Source organism: Osmia lignaria, chromosome 3 (genome assembly GCF_051020975.1).
Source record: "Osmia lignaria lignaria isolate PbOS001 chromosome 3, iyOsmLign1, whole genome shotgun sequence".
Taxonomy (NCBI): domain Eukaryota; kingdom Metazoa; phylum Arthropoda; class Insecta; order Hymenoptera; family Megachilidae; genus Osmia; species Osmia lignaria.
In genome coordinates, this window is record NC_135034.1 from 10455168 (window position 1) to 10475045 (window position 19878).

General features: G+C 39.8%; 1 protein-coding gene across 1 annotated transcript; it reads right to left on the bottom strand.

Annotated features, from left to right (window-relative positions):
* Positions 1–240: 240 nt before the first annotated feature.
* Positions 241–12202, bottom strand: LOC117608030 (uncharacterized). The gene is made up of 6 exons (XM_034332491.2): positions 12063–12202; positions 10841–10886; positions 9562–9792; positions 6518–9260; positions 6179–6410; positions 241–6085 (listed from the first exon to the last, which is right to left on the bottom strand). The coding sequence occupies exons 1-6, from the start codon at positions 12117–12119 to the stop codon at positions 6077–6079; spliced, it is 3318 nt and encodes a 1105-aa protein (XP_034188382.1). The 5' UTR covers positions 12120–12202; the 3' UTR covers positions 241–6076.
* Positions 12203–19878: the final 7676 nt, after the last annotated feature.

Here is a 19878-nt window from a genome sequence, read left to right on the forward strand (position 1 = left end):
TAATGATTTTTTGTTTGATCACCCTCGCTCATTCACACTCACCCGCTTACCTTGATTATTAAAAAGGAAAATGAAAAACTTTTTCGAATAGTAATCGAATAGAAATTGTGACCCAGCACGTAAGCTTATCATTTAATGTATACATTCTTTTTGATCATTTTCTTTCATCCGACCATCTAAAATACTGTCATTCCAGTCTATATAATTTTTCTTTTATATCGTTAACCCCTTGCCTTACGATTTTTGTTTTTTTTTTTTCTATCAAAAACGAACGGAATGTCTTACGTAGTTTGTCATTGAAAATGATCAATTTTGTAAATGAAAATTCATTTACTTATTTTGTTCGAGTGAAATTCGATTTGATAAGGCAGAGGGTTAAAAGGGAGGGAATTCAATTGTTAACACGTTGACTGAGCAGTGTAATTTTCATGGTATTCTGAATTTTGTTACGTTTTTATCATTATTTTGACCTCTCTAGCAGTCAACGCGTTAAAGGACGATTTTTTCCTATTGGAGAACGGATTGTCAAAGTAAACGGATTTCCGACCTCGTCTTCGTATGCGTTAATTATCAGCTAATGGAATTCTCACTTTAAGTACACGCCTATCAACCTTGACGCGTGCCATTTAATCAGGGGGGTGAATGAATGAAGTAACAGATGAATAAAGATGGCACGGTTGTACATCACATGCGAAACGTTTACGCGGACCAAACTCATCTGGAATGATTCGCGTACAACCGCGAGCAACGATGACTTCTATTGATTGAGGGAAGTCATCGTTGCTCGCGGTTGTACAAGTACATGTTCCTTCATATTCACACGATCATTATTTATATGATCAACAGACTGTCTACTGGAAATGTTATGTACAAGAGATTTCGTACTTCGATGCTACCAATCTCTCTTTCAGACTTTTCCAAACCAATCGCTATTGATTTATTTAAGTTAAATAAAACGCGAGTCTTCGCTTCCGATCCTCGATCTCTATGAAGACTCAAGTAAAAGCTATAACGATCGAATGGACATGCTATTACCGGTTCGAGCTAAAACGTTCGCCAGATAATTCCATAGCACTTTAGAAAGAACGTTCGCATAGGATCCATTTCGATTTCGCGTTAAGTACTAAAAGGCGCGAGAGGATACAACGATTCCTTTCATTCTTACCCGTAATTTCTACGATCGCGTGCAATCGTGAACGTTCGTTCAACCGGTAGCATCGACAGCAGGAAAAATGAATTTCATTGCTTGTGGTGCAAACGATAGCCTCCTCTCTTCGAATGCAAAGTGTAGAGATACATAGAGAATTCGCAAATCGAGGGGAAATTTCGCCAGTCTCTTTCTCCTTTACTATGAGATTCATATGCTACAGAGTTCATGTATCAAAGGGGGTGAAAACTATAGTGGTGCAAGTAAAATTTTTAATTTGAGATAAGAAAATTTTTAAAAGATTATTTAAAAATAATCGTTGGAGGTTTGGTGTTTCTAGAGTTTCTAGGGTTGGTCATAACATTTATAACTATTAATGTTTTTCAAAATAAGAATTAAACAATTTATACCACTATAACTTTTACCCTCTCGTGTATATGTGTGTATGTGTGTGTGTGCGGTAAAGCGTTTCAGATTGCTCGTATCGCATAAATAATCCCTGACGACAATACGGCTCGCTCTCCCGTCATTAAACACTCTCCGCGGATCAATTATCACTCCGTGGAACCTGCAATTACAAACACGCTTGTCGAACAATCGTGGTAGGGTGGTAAAAAGTGAAATCAATCGAAACCATGAGAATGTATCCTTTCAGAAGACGATTCGAGCGCATTTCATCACACTACTCTCTGTTCTCGTTATCCGTTCCTTCTTTTGTTTTCTCTTTAGTTTCATTATGTACAAGTAAAAGTCGTCTTTATCCATCTCATTTATCGGCAGATTCTCTTGGATCACAAAATAAAAAAGATCTCGAATACGCTAATGCCACACACCGACTATATGTACAGAAATTATAAACAGAGCGTGTATATAATACCCTTGGAAACTTTATCCTCTATTCGTAGTCAATATATTTATATTTATATATATATTTATGTATATCGTTAGTAAATTCTTAGATATGGTTGTTCGAGGCTCGAAAACTGTCGCACGTTATCCTGACGATTTTTAGCAATTCCATTTTGTTCTCGCAAGCTCGTCGTATACGTGGAGGGATTGCGATTCCGATGGATTATATTGGAGTTTTGTTGCATCGTAACACACGAAACGCGTTCTTTCTTTCTTTCTTTTATAAGTAACGAAAGGGTTAATTTTATGGAAATGGAATTCAAGAACTTCCATTACCATTTCCTCACTTTTTCAAGTATTACGAACCAACGGATTAACTTTGCTAGAACCTCCTACACAACTTTTTCTTCTCGCATTAACACGCGTTCCGAATAAGTATCCAACTTTCCTTCCCCACGCTTAAAGGATCGGGTAAATTTGATACAGTCACCTGTTACTACCTAAAGGGGTTCAAGATTTCCTTGCACGATCCATGACACTCCTGAAATCCTATAAAAGTCCTACAAAAACGAGATTCCAAGGCTTCCAACTTCATTCCCTCGCATCCTCGTGTGTTACCGAACTTGAATCCTTAAAAGAAACGACTTCGCTTGCGATCCCCTCTACCATCCTTAGCTCAATTGCCCTAACATTTCTAAACACGAGATCTTATCCTTATTTTTCTAGATTAAATTTCAGTAATTCTATATAATCTTTTGTAATACGTGTACAGATAATGTAGCTTCGGGTAGGACATTTTCACTAAGGACGACAGTGTTCGACTACTTCGTCTGGAATATCGTGCGTCCAGTTTTCGACCTATACGCGATAGTCCCTTTTACAGTAAAAATATATTATCACTACGGTAGTACTTAACTTTGACTAGCATGTGTTTATAGAACTCGATTCCCAATCTTACGGAAACGGACTCGGAATCTCGATGATCCTCTGTTAACATTTCTTTCATTTTTTTAAAAATTGTTATCGCGATTGGGAATCATCGGTGCAATATAACGGAATCGATCTCCGTTATCATTCTTAAATGTATACAATATTTTTTCATTGAATGTATGGGGTACGATATCGGCTTTAGATTAAAGAGTATACTTTTTTTTTTCATTCGACAATAGTACAATCTAATAATAACTCTCTGGGACTCAACGATCCATAGAAGAGAAATATAAGGTCGATCGTTTTCTTCATTTTTAATTCTACTACATACGATAGCTGATCTCTCAATATTAAGTACCTTCGTGTCGTGTTCTATAAATCATCGGTATGGAGAATACGAGTTTTTTTATTTTCATTTTTATATGGGATAAAAAATTCGGTAAAGTTTGGACAGTGACTTGGTAGACAGTGTACCAAGCAAAGTAACCAGAGAACACTCGCTTGCTTCCCTTTTTTAACCCCTCTTTGGAGTTCCAAATTTTCGGGGGATTATTTAGTTTAAGTACCATCTTGTTAATTTTAGAGGGCTCCGTTACGACCCCTGTAATCCAAAGAAGGGTTAATCGCCATATATACGATATTATAGAAGACACGATACACGTTCGACGCACGGAATGCAGAGTAGAAAATAAAAGAGAGAGATCTCTTCCATCTTTTTTTTCTTCCATTAAAAAAGTTCGAAAGGGGTTACAATTAGAAAGAACGCTCAAAGAGAGCTGGCGCACGAGAAAATTATATTATTAAATCTCTAGCTCTTTAGATATCTCCTACGATTTAAACCACACAGCAACTATTATCATCTTGTTCAGTCTTGTGATAATACTACTTTAATACTTTTACAATTCGTTATAGAGTCAACTGCGGCATATATAATATATGTTATCTTATTTTGTTTCTTTTTATACAAGTTATCCACCTGTGTAGAAAGAAGAGTACAACTGTGACTCCTCCACCGATTTGCCATTTTTTTTCTTCTTTCTTTCTTTCTCAAAAAACGTAGCGTGTTAAAAAAGATATAAGCGTGGCGTTGCTACATACGATGTAATTGTTAAAAAGACAAGAACACACCGGGTTTCCTTTTTAACACACGACGGACATAGATTTTATATTACAATTCTGTTCCTGTTCGACGTAAAAACAATTCCATTTTTGGCTGTTCGCTAAAGGGAGGGTTTCTGTGGATGCAAAATACAGAGATATATTGTCGTTTGAATGGTGATTTCCGGTTAACTTTACATTGTTCAATGAACCTCTAATACGGCACGGTAAAACGCTTCTGTTCACCGTTGATCTTTTTGATTCTGAATACTGATTTGATTATCCGCCCCGTGGAGCATTAACATGTTATACATGAAACAGAATTAATCTGCTTTAATAATATCTCAATGCGAAAACATTCGATATTTCATATTCTCTTCTTTCTTATTCTTCATTTCTTTTTTTCTCTCTCTCTATTTATCAGCATATATAACTCCTAGCATTGCTATATTATTGCGTTCAGTATCACTGCATTAATATCCATCGATCACACGCGTCGATTAATCCTCGGTGCAAGAGATTAGCAGAGCAAGAAGAGAAATAAACGCAGAGATCAAGATACTTGCATATGCATTCATTTCATTATCGTTTAAAATTGTGATCAAAGAAAGTCTGAAGCTGTGCAGACATAAAATAGGCCTAACTAATCTAATTGTAAGTAGATTCTCCTCTTCGATTCTTCTCTTAGCTCCTTGCTTAATCCTCTACATTATAAATAGTTTTATTATCAAAAAGATCCTGCACCATCGAAGTAAAAATAAATATTCTTCTTTCATTTCTCTCTCTCTCTCTCTCTCTCTCTTTTGCTTTATCTTCTTCCACTTTTTTTTGGTAAAGAATTCCATATAGACATATTATATAGGCTCTTCGCGCACGAAACGATATAGATTATCTTAAGTATGAATAAAAAATATTTTAAGTACATATTCCTACGATACAAAAGAGGGAAATTAATATTGCAATTCACGACTAACAACTAATTCGTTGCGTGATCTACATAGAAATCTAAATAGGAAATCATAGACGAATCGAAGCCATATTAGGATAATGATGTACCGCGGATAAGGCGGTAAAAATACAATAAAAATAATTCGACCTTTGTATCCGTTCACGTATTCTTAGGACCTTAGTTTTCTTTTTTTTTCTTTTTTCTTTAAAGATATTTCCTTTATAATCTATACATAGTGCCATCTTTGATTGCCCAGAGAGACTACAATATCCATCGTATAAATCTTGTTAAAAATGAAGACCATCGACGGCTATATTATTGTTATCTTAGCCATTAAAAAATAACTAGTAAAAGTTTGAAAAACCCTGTGAACGCTAAATGCAACTGACTACTTTCATTGCATTTTCTTTTCTTTCTTTTTTCCTCTTTTTTGGTTGTATGTTAGAATGCAAATCGATGGTGTTACGTGAACCGGTATTAAAAAACACAGAGCCGTTAATTGCATTCCTCGGTTTGAACCGCTGTACAATACTCTATATAGAAGTATATACTCATACAAAATAAAACATATCGAAAAAACGATATACTCATACAAAGTATACATATATGGATGCAAACCGCCTCTTCAATTTATCCTAGGGCAGGATTCTTACTATACAAACTATTACAGTTTCTTATTGAGCATATTTTAGAAATTGTTTGAGTCGTTGTAGGAAGTGTTCAGTTATTGACTTCATTTCAACTATACGCTAGAACCTAGAATCTAACCCGGTTTAGGTTCCTTTGATTGTGCGGCTTCGAATGTTTAGAAGACACATGGAATCGTTAAAAGACGTAAAGAAAATTGGGAACGTATAACAGTCGTAAAGTATCCGTATCTTACTCTGTTTCTTGGACCAACGAAGGATGATCGTTCTTCTTCTTAAGCACTGCTTTTGACAAAACATACTCACAGGGCGAATGGTGTACTAGATACCCGCGTATAGTGTAAACAGTCACGATGCCCCAATTATCATTTCTACCATGAATACTCTTACAGATTTTGTTTGGAATTCCTAGGAACTTCAAGTTTTCCCCTCTCTTCCCAAACAATGTTGCTACGCTCAAGCTTCCTGCAAAAAGAAAAAAGAAATATACAAATTAAAAACCACGGTATCACGAGTGTAATAACGATTGCGAGTTTGCGTCAGGTTCTGATCTCTTACATCGGGAAACAGAAAGTGTTCACGAGTGGGCTGTGGTTGTTCAAAGGGAGAACTGCTCATGTATCCAGGCGAAGGGGACTCGCTTTTCTCAAGTACCGGTGTAATGTTCGCGTAATTGGCCGATGGTGTCGTCAACGTTCTTCCTTGTTCCACAAGAATACTTCTGTCGATCTTGTAATACTCTTTTCCGCTGCGAGGGCGTAGCGTTGTTGCTACTGCTCTTCCGCCCAGTCTGAAAAGAAAGGAACAAAAAAAAAAATGAACAAAAGAGTTGATACTCGGTAAGATTTCTGCGGTATTAAGTACAAAAGAATCTGCATATTCCCCTGAATATCTTACCTCAGACTGTCCGGCGTGTCGGATGACGAGTGGGACGACAACGACAACGTCTCGATATAATCAGACATGTCGGATGTACCGCTGCTCGTGCTTCGCGAGTCAATGTAGGGAGCACTGGACACTTCCCCTGGACTATTATACCCCTTCGCACCCTTCGGCAAACACGTCGGTATATCGGCTTCCGCCGACGAGGACTTGGTGGGTATTTTAATCTTCTGAAATTGAAAAGACAATTCCCGGAGCGGATCGCTCGACTTTGATTTCCTTGGTAAACTGCTGTGATAACACGTAGGCGGTGGACTCTTCCGGTAGACAGACAACACGTTCTGTTTTCTCGTGGACGTCGAAGGTACCAATGACAACTCAAACTCCACGAACTCCGCCGTTCTGTGACTGAGGGATCCAGTGGAGACACCAGAATCGTTGCTACTCGAGGAATCTCTATTGTGACCGGTCTTTGATGGAACCGAAGATGAACGTCTGATCTTGATGAACGACGGCTGAGGTGAGACAATCGACATCTGCCCGTTATCCTGATTAATTTTGATCTCTGAATTAACGCAGGAAGTATGCGCCTCTCCTCTGACCAGAGAAGCCTTGTCTGCCTCGCTGGAACACTTGTGAATGGTGAGGGTGGATGGAAAGGTGTGATTCTCGTCGTCCAAGTAGTGAGCAGACTCTGCAGAGTAAGATCGTTTTCTCAACAACATACTAATGTTCCCACTGGACTCTGTTCCGCTGTTTCCGTCCAGGTAACGACGTCTAAGATACGGGCTAGCCAACATAGCTGAACCAGGTACACGAAACTCCGAATCGGATCGCTTCTTGCCAGCCTCGGTTATCGCCGAGCCTGATAACGCAGGATTGCTCGAACTCTTGATACCGCTGCAGATTCTGGACAAGATCTCTTTGGAGCAAGCATTGTGGGCCGGTTGCATGGGTAAGTAACCGGGGAACGGTTTCTTTGGCGTTTGCTTCTCGGGATCCATGACTAAGTAGTCGTTCTCTCTGTCTTTGAGGTGGCCACATTTTTGACATATCTTGGAGGAATCTTCAACGGGTGCTTCTGGCGTTTCGTCCTTGATCTGATCGGAAAATTTCTCTATTTCTTCCTGCGATATGCCGCTCTTAGCCAGAAGGTCTTTGCTGTTCTCGTAGTGTTCAAGAGATTGGGTGAAATCAATATTCGCGTAATTAGCTTGTTTGGACTCAGGCTGAGTGTCGATAACCGGCTCGACGTTCTCGTAATTGTTGGATTTATTATCTGACGGACATTCGCAGTTGTCTTTGCTCTTCTCTTCCGTAGTCCCTGATTTGTTAGCACGTTTCGCGGTCGCGTAGATCGCGATCTCTCCGCTCGCGTTCACCACAGGCATCTTTCCTTCTCCAGACAGTTTGACGGGGTGCACGGCTACCCCGGTCGGCTCTATACCCGCTCCTCGTCTACAATACGGCAGTACGAAGCCAGCCCAACTCATCACATTCTGACAGGGACAACCAGAAGACCTGGGGGACTGAACGGTGAGCTTGGCCGGGCAGCCGCACTGTTGCAACACGACCGCTTGTGGCGCTTGAGGGGTATCGTAATTAGGATACGTTTTTGGCAGTGCTAGGCATTCTTTGATTTTCCTTGGCGTGTCGTAATACTGATCCGGTTGAGGATTTTGTTCCAACAACATGTGATGGCCCAAGATCGACTTAGGCACGTCGTAATTCTCGTAAGGACCAACTACGCTGGTCGCGTTACGAGGGACGAGCTGCTGCTTGCTACGCGAGTGCACGCAGATCTGCTCGTTTGGCAGTGGCATCGGGGGTTTCTTAACCTTCTTGGTGGCAGTGCTTTGGGACGGTTTCGGTGGTCTCGGTGGCAGCGCGTTCGGACTCGGTGTGGCGCGTTGCGCGTTCGCTTGCGAACTCTTCGTCTGCGAACAATGACACTCGGCTTGTTGGGAGCTCGAATAATCGCTGTCGTGACTGCTGCTACTGTACGAGGACAAGGAGAGCCGATCCAGGGTGCGTGGCTGCAAATGGCAGCCCAAATTGTTGATCGTACCAGCCGGGCTGCTGACGCTGCTCGCACCCATCGCTGTGACTAGAGTGGAGGATTTCGAGACGGTGCCCAGTTTACTGATACAGCTAGCGCATCGCTCGAGAGCGGATGTTCCTTGACGAGTGAGCGAACAGCTGCGCCACTCCCCTGGCTGGTCAGGCAATTCCGAAACGGAGACGGTGTCACGGCTACTGTAATCCCTGTCAAGCTCAGTTTGTTGGCTGCTCTCCGCGGACGACCAATAGGGCGAGCTCTCGTTCTTGCAGCTGTCACACTGTTCCTCGTACGTGGACGAGTAAACAGTCGAGGGGAAGAAATCGCTGGCTCTCGTTTCCGAGCGGGAGAACTGACGTCGAGGGCTGTCCTGTACTATTTGCTCCTTGCAAAGCGGTCGTTTTTTCGTCAGCTTTCCTTCCGCGGCTAACTGCAGCATCTTCACGATATCTTCTCCTTGATCCGTTATCAACACGTGCAGCCCTTCCCCCCGACCGCATCTCGAGCCACCCTCGAAACAGAATCTTCCCTCCACGACTCCGTAACGCCGAAGATGAGCTATCTCCCAAATACCGACTAATCGGGGAGGCACTCCGACCGTGATGCAGAAACGACGGTCTTGAATGTGTAAATGGGCCGGGCCATTCGTGAGCTTTGCTTTCGATGGCACCGTGGAGATTAGTATCAGGAACTGTTGATCTGCGCGAATGTGTTACTTGGTCAACTATGTGTTAAGCTACCTTCGACCCTTGCGCAGGCAACCGAATACCCATTTCAATTTCTACATATTTTTTAACAATTTCAGCGTTGAACTTTGTAAAGAGAGAGAGAATGCTAATAGAGGGAGGTTTCTATCCCTAAGCTCACCCTTAACCAAGAGAAGCCTACGTTGCAACGAAACGTACGTCGCGCTAATAGGAGGGGTTACAGTTTCAATAGGTACCCAGTTAGCCCCACAAGGGGTGACTGATAATTTCTCTTTTTTAACTAACGTATGTACCTTCGCCCAAGTTGTTCGAAATCTTCACTTGCCATTGTATCAATCGTTCTCTGGTATCGAAGGCCAGAACGACCGTCACATCCTGGCATATTATGGCAATGGTATTGGATTCCTTATCGAGAGTGAAACCACTCTCCACGCCGAGAAAATGTTGCAAGCTTAACGAAGCTTTCGTTTGACCTTGCTTATATCGATCCTTGCTATCTCCGTACAGTTGCAAATGAAGGCAATCTGTAAATGAATCGCATGCTTTGTAAACTAACCCCCGGAATGAATGGAGTAACACGAGCTGTTAAACGGCCATTGTTCCCGTCCGATCGTCAGCGATAGAGTCGTATCGAATTTACATAAATAAGAGGAATAATACATCTTTTGCAACGCGAAACGTCTGAAAAATGTATCAGCAAACGACTGATGTATTCTACGTATATTCTATTAATACGGTTTACATGCAGACGTAGAAACGCGCTAAAATCCATTTAGACCCTTCTATGTACTCTTAACTAATTCTCCCTAAGGAAAATTTATGAGCTACAGGGGTCCCGAAGTTTTAAAATATCCTCGAGTTACAAGGGCCAGGTATTAATGGTTATTGCTAGAAGCAAAGCTCTTCTTGGAAATCTTTTTTTTCTCTCTTTTGTTTTTTGTTTCTTCAGCTAGTCAATCTGTAACAGATGTGCCAGCTGCCACCCTAAACAGCACCAGAGGGAGGAATTCTTTATGCTGATAACAAGTTAGGAAATTCTTTCAAGAGATAGGATTAGAAATTATGGCAGGGTATAGAATTTTTCCGGCCAATTTGCAACATCTGTTTCGTTCATGGTGAAACAGTAAACGCACGGGTCGCGACTGACCCATCCGATACCATTGGAGGGTTAAATAATTTATGTAAAATTTATTAAAACTAAGGTAGTAACAATAGCAATATTATTTTACGATGTAAATCAATTTATTTGGGATTTCGTAACTCTTGGGGGACGATGGAGGTGATCGCACCCCTCTGACGCACCCTCTGCCCAATAAATTAACGAGTGCAGAGATATTACGTAAACAGAACAATAGTTTCATATCTATAAAATGACACCTGCAACAGAGATATGCAAAATGTGCAATATTTCCTGTCTCTTATCTATTGTTCATGTCACATGTAATATTTGTTAGTCAGGCAGTGTACAAAGTGATTCATTGCATGCATGATATTATTGTTAACCATAAAAACAGATGCACAATAAATGCATTAAATGTGATTCGTTAAGATATATTTAAAAAACAGGTTTACCTGCAACTGGTGACAATTTTCTCATTACACACCATCGTGATTTCCACTGTAAAATAAATTAATTTTCTTTTAAAACTTCATTAATTACCATTTATAGTAGATTAAAAAAAATATTCGTGTAAAAATAATCGGAGAAACTTAAAATGTGCCATTACTTTTTCAATTCAATGTACATATTCATATGTTTACATATACTTTACATATGTACATATGTATTATACATTTGTTTGAACCCATTTAGACCCTCTGCTCCCCTGTGATAAAAATAAAAATAAAAGACTTTCCTACCCTTTTCGATCTGAATGACTTCTTTCGGTACCCCAATGTAAATAAAAGAAAATGAGCTTGTTTTTTCATGGCTTTATGACTCTTCATTTCATTCGCATTAAATACTTTCTTGGCCTTTCAACAAGCCATTTAATAGTTGTAATGAGTATTGAACTCATGTCAAGACACCTTAATTTGACTTCTACACAAATGGAAACTTTAGCATTGTATCCAAGTTTCAATAGATTCAACAAAGTAAATATATGTATCACTATGTATACATATACAGTGAAGCATTCAAACTTTATTGACCATCCTTAATGAGGCACACTATTAATAAATATTTCGAATTGAAGCAAATAACGAAAGGTTTAATTGAAGTTGAAATTTTTTAAACTTTAATATAGCAATTTTAAAATGTTTAAAATTTGGAGTGCTGATGTTAATAAAATTAAACTCGGGTACAGTACATTTAAATTTTTTTTTAATAATGCATAAGTTTTTATGCGCGTTAAAATTTATTATGCATGTGGTGGAATAAAATTTTCAATCCCTTACTAATTGAATAAATACTTGTGTACGTACACTCTATATAGAATGCACAAGTATTAGAGGAGCGCGTTAGCGCAAGTTCCGCACATTATATAATTTTTCTTTTTTTTTATCGTAACTGCATCGTGCTTAAGTGACTCTAAGATAATTACTTCGCGTACACGAGTTGGGATTGATTTACAGTTCAGCCTAACGATTTATTCGCGAAAAAAAAAACCGAACGAGCTTCGTAGCGTTGTGTAATATTTTAGCGTTACAGTAATTAACGCGAAAAATTAGGCCGCATTAATTTTGACAGATAACGAGTCCGGCAATTATCTCGGCCGAATTAATTGGTCGTTTCGATTGTAAATGGAGAAACGATAAGGAGTTAACAGAATGTTAAACGGTGAAATGAACTTACTTTTTTGCCGTCGCGAAATTTGACGTTTCCCTCGATAATACAATTGTTATCCACCATTGTAGAAGGCCGCTGCTACTGCACTGGTTTTAGGTGTTTTTCTCATCACTATATAAAAGCACTCCGTTTACTTAACGCTGCATACCGAGACACCATAAGAACACCTTAGGACACCGTGAATGCCGATACTTCCCGATGCACAATCTTTCACTCACTGAAGAAAAACGGCAGTCTAACTGCTTACGAATCACGCGGTAAAATCCATACTCCGCACCGTCGACACCAAGCATCCATCTTGACAATCTTGGCTTGCTGCGTGCACTGCTGCGGTCCTGCTCCCTTTCGAAAGCGTATTCTGCACATTATCCATTCCCCTGCACTTTGGTCCAGTGGCGTAGTACCTACCACTTTTTTACTTTCACAAACTTCCTTTCTAAGCGCCACTGGAATCAATGGTACGGTTTACAACGACGAAATTCCCGCAAGACGTCGGCACAGCAGTGGCGCTCGTGTTGCTACTCCCATAGAAAAATCCCTAAAAACGAATTTTCTAAACAGAATGTAAACAAATTTAAGAGACGGGTTCAGGAGGCCCTAAAGAATGGTAGTCTGGTCCTTATATTATCCTTATATTATCCAATTCATAAATTATTCCTAGATAGGCCCATTTTTGCCGGTAATGTCATTGCGCTGCATTGCCCGTGTCTACCCCCTTAAGGTGATGCGAGCGTCGAAAACTTTACCGACAGACCCTAGGAAAATCCCTAGACGCGAGTTTTCAAATTACGTCTTCATTTCTAAACAGAATGCAAAAAAATTTGAGGGACATGTCCAGGAGGCCCTAAAGAATGGTAGTCTGGTCCTTATATTATCCAAATCGTCAAAAAATTATAAAATATTGAAATTGCTGTCTGTCAACGGTCAAGAAAATGGCGGATCGGACTCACCTGCATTGATTTCTTCGTAATATAAACATTTCTGTGAATCGTATGTCCAAATAGGGACCAGACTGATATTCTTTGGGTCGGATAGAATAAAACGAGCACCCAAGGGATGATGTACAAGTCTTCAGGTAGAAGTAATTTGAAAACTACAATTTCGTTGATTGTTCACTCGCGAAAGACGTCAACAAGGTAAAACAGACCAGAAATTTAGTTTCTCGTTCATTCTGTAGGGCGCAGTTCGTTCGTTTGATTAATAAACAATTGTAAAATTAAAAATAATAATTAAATAATTTTTAATAGAATAATTAAACAAAATTTTGCAATATACCCACGCGGAAATGTAAAGAAATAAACAATTTAAATAGATATAACAATAATTTGATTAATAAACAATTGTAAAATATAAAATAATAATTAAACAAATATTAACAAATATCAGATAGAAATAGTTAAATCTGCGGAACCGGTGAAACGGAACGTCATGCTTGATTGCGCGCGCCGCGCGCCGGTACAAGCGCGACCTGGAGGAAGGTCAAATCTAGTCAGTCTTATCGCGACCGCCAAAGGATACGGAACGAGCTGTCAAACATATACCGGTACGGGTTGACACTATGGATATTCGTGCATGGATTTATCAGTGTGTTATCACAAGTGTTACTGTGTGTGCCTATGGTGTTTTCTATAGTGTTTCCCATGTTTTGGAATATTTATACGGATATATTAGTGCGACTTATGGTGTGGTCACCCATGTGTTCTGACATTTTTATACAAATGCATTAGTGTGCTGTGTGGTGTGGTACTCCATGTACCTGCATGTGCTTTGTTGTGTTTTATGGTGTGGTTTCCTTTGTGCTTTGGCATATATTTACGGATTTATTAGTGGGTTTTATGGAGTGGTACCCTATGTGTTTTGGCATATTTATACGGATTTATTAATGGGTTTTATGGAGTAGTACCCTTTGTGTTTTGGCATATTTATACGGATTTATTAGTAGGTTTTATGGATTGGTACCCTATGTGTTTTACTATAATTTTGCAAATATTTTATAGTGTTCTATGGTTTTGATCTTCAAGTGTTTTGTGATGTATTTGCATGTGTTTTGCCGTGTTGTATGGTGTAGTTATTCCCATATAGTTTTGCATGCATATTTTTAAATTATCCTATGTATTAGCATAGTAACTACAACAAATTGAGAGAAAACATATATCGTTCAAGAATCGTGATTTTTATGCTTTCAGATGAGTGCTTTGGCCAGTGGGGATACCATTTCTTTGACGAGCCAACAGACGAGCTATGGGTCAATCTAACAATAAGATGCGTGGCGAGTGCAGTAGTGCAAGTCAACGATCGGTGAGTCGCATGCTTTAAAGTTCCTCCGATTCCCATCATGTCGTAGGACGAATGGTCCGTAGCGACACGGGAATTGGTTGTAATTTTTATTTTTTGAGCGAGCATAGTGACCCACGAATATCACTGTATCATTTTATACAATGATAATCGTGCAAATTGCTTTTTTGTGTATTTTATGCCTTAGCTCAGGATAGGGTTTTCTTGTACATATTTACATATATAGATTTCGAGTTTAAAAATGTAGAGAAGTCGGATGACCCTCCGACTTCACAATACACTTTCTTTTTTATATGTACAAGAATTTATTTCGCGATGAGCGGATTTCAATATCAAAGTAATAAGCATGAATACTATTAATTATTATAACTACTTACTTTGATAACGAAATCGCTCTTGAAATTGAAACGTTTTTCCAATTTTACTTGTGAAATTGGCATCAGTTTAGTATATGGGCTGGCCCCCAAGGGGGTCGGTATTTGCTCTTCAAGCATTGTATAAAGTTCCCCTTTCGAACTTGAAATTCATTCAATCACGTTCACATTTCTCGACCCTAAACACTCATCATTCACACATCAGCCTCACGAACTCCATCACATAATCATTTATCCACCCGCATACGCTTGTGTAGTGAAATATTACCCCGTTAGGATTTTCAAGTTTAAGTAGTGTTGCGAAAAATTTTCAACGCGAGAGTAAATATTACCCCGTAAGGAGTTTCAAGTTTAAGTAGTGTTGCGAAAAATTTTCAATGTTAGAGTAAATATTACCCCGTTAGAATTTTCAAGTTTAAGTAGTGTTGCGAAAAATTTTCAACGCGAGGGTAAATATTACCCCGTTAGAATTTTCAAGTTTAAGTAGTGTTGCGAAAAATTTCCGGCGCGAGAGTAAATATGACTATACACTGACTAGTATTCGGTGGGAATCCTTTTGGTTTTTATTTGATGAAATTAGTTACAAGGATTCCGCGGCATAAGACCGTGAACACCACCTCATGGGAGATAAAACCATGCATTACTAGGCCTTTTCAGGCACAGCCATAGAGTACGGAACATTTAAGTATGTTGCATCCCATACGCTAAGCTGTCTTAAAGTCCTTTTGCCTATACTATGGGCGTCCACCACTCGGACACGTTGGATGCAACGTGTTCGATGGGTGGGTAGCGCTCTTAGCGAAGGGGTGCACCCTGCCTGGGCCTAGAGCCTTAAACAGGCGGGGTGGGTGGTATGTAGCGTCGGGCGTAAGTCCAGGGGGCCTAAGAACCTCCGTTGCCAGCTGATATTAGCAGTGGACGAATGTTTGAGTCATATTTGCTCGATTTTGCTTTTCAATATTTGCTCTTCAACCATAATTTAAAGCTCCCCTTTAGTGATGTTGCTAGATCAGCATTTTCTCTTTTAATTAGTGTTGCGAAAAATTTCCAACGCGAGAGTAACTATGACGATGCACTTACTAGTATTCGGTGGGAATCCTTTTGGTTTTTAAACTCAATGTTTTATTTAATTAATCAAATTAGTTACAAGGATTCCGCGGCATAAGACCGTGAACACCATCTCTGGGAGATATACCCATGCATTACTAGGCCTTTCAAGGCGCAGTTTAGAATGTGGCGCCCATCCATAGGTTCCATTTAATAAACTGCAGTCCTTTTGTCTATACTATGGGCGTCCGTCAATCTGACACGTTGGATGCAACGTGTTGGACGGGCGGGTAGCGCTCTTAGCGAAGGGGTGCACCCTGTTCTAGGCGGGGTGGGTGGTATGTAGCGTCGGGCGTAAGTCCAGGGGGCCCGAAAACCTCCGTTGCCAACCGATATTAGAAGTGCACCATTTTTGCGTCATAGTTGCTCTATTTTGCTTTTCAGTATTTGCTCTTCAAGCATTGTAGAAAGCTCTTCTTTCGAACTTGAAATTCATTCTATCACGTTCACATTTCTCGACCCTAAACACTCATCATTCACACATCAGCCTCACGAACTCCATCACATAATCATTTATCCACCCGCATACGCTTGTGTAGTGAAATATTACCCCGTTACGATTTTCAAGTTTAAGTAGTGTTGCGAAAAATTTTCAACGCGAGAGTAACTATTACCCCGTAAGGATTTTCAAGTTTAAGTAGTGTTGCGAAAAATTTTCAATGTGAGAGTAAATATTACCCCGTTAGAATTTTCAAGTTAAGTAGTGTTGCGAAAAATTTTCAACGCGAGGGTAAATATTACCCCGTTAGAATTCTCAAGTTTAAGTAGTGTTGCGAAAAATTTCCGGCGCGAGAGTAAATATGACTATACACTGACTAGTATTCGGTGGGAATCCTTTTGGTTTTTATTTGATAAAATTAGTTACAAGGATTCCGCGGCATAAGACCGTGAACACCACCTCATGGGAGATAAAACCATGCATTACTAGGCCTTTTCAGGCACAGCCATAGAGTACGGAACATTTAAGTATGTTGCATCCCATACGCTAAGCTGTCTTAAAGTCCTTTTGCCTATACTATGGGCGTCCACCACTCGGACACGTTGGATGCAACGTGTTCGATGGGTGGGTAGCGCTCTTAGCGAAGGGGTGCACCCTGCCTGGGCCTAGAGCCTTAAACAGGCGGGGTGGGTGGTATGTAGCGTCGGGCGTAAGTCCAGGGGGCCTAAGAACCTCCGTTGCCAGCTGATATTAGCAGTGGACGAATGTTTGAGTCATATTTGCTCAGTTTTGCTTTTCAGTATTTGCTCTTCAAGCATAATTTAAAGCTCCCCTTTAGTGATGTGGCTAGATCAGGATTTTCTATTTTAATTAGTGTTGCGAAAAATTTCCAGCGCGAGAGTAACAATGACGATGCACTTACTAGTATTCGGTGGGAATCCTTTTGGTTTTGAAACTCAATGTTTTATTTAGTTAATCAAATTAGTTACAAGGATTCCGCGGCATAAGACCGTGAACACCATCTCATGGGAGATAAAACCATGCATTACTAGGCCTTTCAAGGCGCAGTTTAGGATGTGGCGCACATCCATATGTTCCATTTAATAAACTGCAGTCCTTTTGCCTATACTATGGGCGTCCGTCAATCTGACACGTTGGATGCAACGTGTTGGACGGGCGGGTAGCGCTCTTAGCGAAGGGGTGCATCCTTTCCTAGGCGGGGTGGGTGGTATGTAGCGTCGGGCGCAAGTCCAGGGGGCCCGAAAACCTCCGTTGCCAGCTGATATTAGAAGTGCACCGTTTTTGCGTCATAGTTGCTCTATTTTGCTTTTCAGTATTTGCTCTTCAAGCATTGTAGAAAGCTCTTCGTTCATACTTCAAATTCATTCTGTCACGTTCACGGTTTTCGACCCTAAACACTCATCATTCACACTCATCATTCATCAGTATAGTGAAATATTAGCCCGTTAGATGTTTATGTACTAGTTATGTTTTTAGATCAGGATTTTCTATTTTAATTAGTGTTGCGAAAAATTTCCAACGCGAGAGTAAATATGACAATGCACTGACTAGTATTTGGTGGGAATCCTTTTGGTTTTTAAACTCAATCCAATATTTTATTTATTTAATAAAATTAGTTACAAGGATTCCGCGGCATAAGACCGTGAAACACCATCTCATGGGAGATAAACCCATGCATTACTAGGCCTTTGCAGGCGCAGCTTTAGAATACGGAACATATGAAAGTATGTTACCATATTCTAAACTGTAGTCCTTTTGTCTATACTATGGGCGTCCGTCAATCTGACACCGTTGGATGCAACGTGTTGGACGGGCGGGTAGCGCTCTTAGCGAAGGGGTGCATCTTGTCCTGGCGTTACGACGTCCAGGCGGGGTGGGTGGTATGTAGCGTCGGGCGCAAGTCCAGGGGGCCTAAGAACCTCCGTTGCCAACTGATATTAGCAGTGCACCATGTTTTATGTCATAGTTGCTCAACTTTGCTTTTCTGTATTTGCTCTTCAAGCTTTATATTTGCAAAGTCGAGTCACTTTTATTAAAAATAAAACCCCCTGGGGGGGCCAGCCCATATACTAAATCGGAGCCGTGAAATTTCGCCGATATTCTTACTTTTAATAAAGTGAGAATATCATCTTTAGTTTTTGCTAATCATACGTTTTAGCTTAGGCATTTCAGCACACATGAAGAAAACTGGTAGGTGAAAATACCTTTGGCCTTGTTCATTTTTATGCCCAAAGCTCATTCGGGTACTTAGATGTACTCGCGTGGGTGGAGGGCGGTGGACAAGGTTTAGTTTTAAGTATACATTTTGGCGACTGACAAAAGTAGTGAACCAATAGTGTACCACGATATAAGTTCCACATGTGTGTGTGTGGTTAGGATGTGGGATTTGTATCGTTTATTAACAATCTTAACTTACTATAACATTGCAAAATACTTATCAAGAATAAATTGCAAAATTTTTACATTAGATAATTCAACCGAATACGAAAATAAGATGTATTACTTTAGCATAATGTTCACTATTATTTGTCAGTCGATTTCAGCAAACAGGTATGATTTTATTAGAGTGTGAAAGTTGAATTGAACTCGGGTGTCGGAGGCGTCCCGGGACGTTCTCTCTAGGTGTAGGCATTTTTGCACCCGGGTGGTTGTATGAGAACCGTGGAGTGAATTTTTGTGAGAATGATTTTTGCCCTTTTTTAAATATAGCGATAGGCAGGCAGGTAGTTTACTTCTGGTGTGATTGAGTTTAGTTTATAAGTAGGCAGGGCCAGAGCAAGCTTTCATGTTTCTCTTCGTATTCTCCTCTAATACGTGAGAAGCTTGTATCTGGGGTTGGAAATTAAAAAATCGAGAGGAAAAATGAAAATGCAAATTAATTAGTTGATTAATTAATTAATTTAGCATTCTCTCTTGATTTTTTCAAGGCCAAGCCTTATTAGTTTGTAAGTCGTAGTCGTGGTACTAGACCCGATTACAAAAATGAAGTATTAAAGTGAATGTGCAGTGAAGTGAAGTGAAGTGAAGTGAAATTAAAAAGTGTTTTGTGCTTGGACATTTGCAAAAATTGTGCAGGTATGCGAGTAGCGATTCAAGGGATCGTTGCTCGTTTACGTGTTACGTTTTTACAAATGTCTGAGCAAACGTAAAATTTTCGCGAGTGATTTTTGTGAGGCTATTGCCGAAGAAAGAAGAAGCTATATGCTGAAGAGCCCCGGCAAAATTTGCCCAGAAGAGGGGAACTACTAATGGCTCTCCATCTTCGGATGGACAGTCATTCTGTCACTATGCTCGCTAATTTGTTTTTTCATTTTTTGTATTTTTCCTTGGACGGTATGAATAATACCGTCCAGGACGTATTGAACTCGAAATTTTACGAGTTCAATACCCAGCTCGTTGAATGGTCAACTCGCGATTTTATTTCTCCTATTTCTTTTTCGTTTATTGCTTTATTGAAATAAATTATTCTTTTCTTATTGGTTTGCACATCAATTATATTTCATGTTCTTATTTTAATTATGTTCTATTTATTTAAAACATACTCTAAGATTGTAATGGTAATTATATTTTCTGTTGTCGGCATTTT

What these genes read in the sequence shown, in the direction of transcription:
- LOC117608030 (XM_034332491.2), bottom strand. Translation starts at nt 12,119, where the DNA reads ATGGTGGATAACAATTGTATTATCGAGGGAAACGTCAAATTTCGCGAC. An exon ending in TTCGAACAACTTGGGCGAAG is followed by an intron (nt 9,261 to 9,561) that starts GTACATACGTTA and finishes ACATTCGCGCAG; the next exon opens with ATCAACAGTTCCTGATACTA. An exon ending in GACACGCCGGACAGTCTGAG is followed by an intron (nt 6,411 to 6,517) that starts GTAAGATATTCA and finishes CTTTCTTTTCAG; the next exon opens with ACTGGGCGGAAGAGCAGTAG.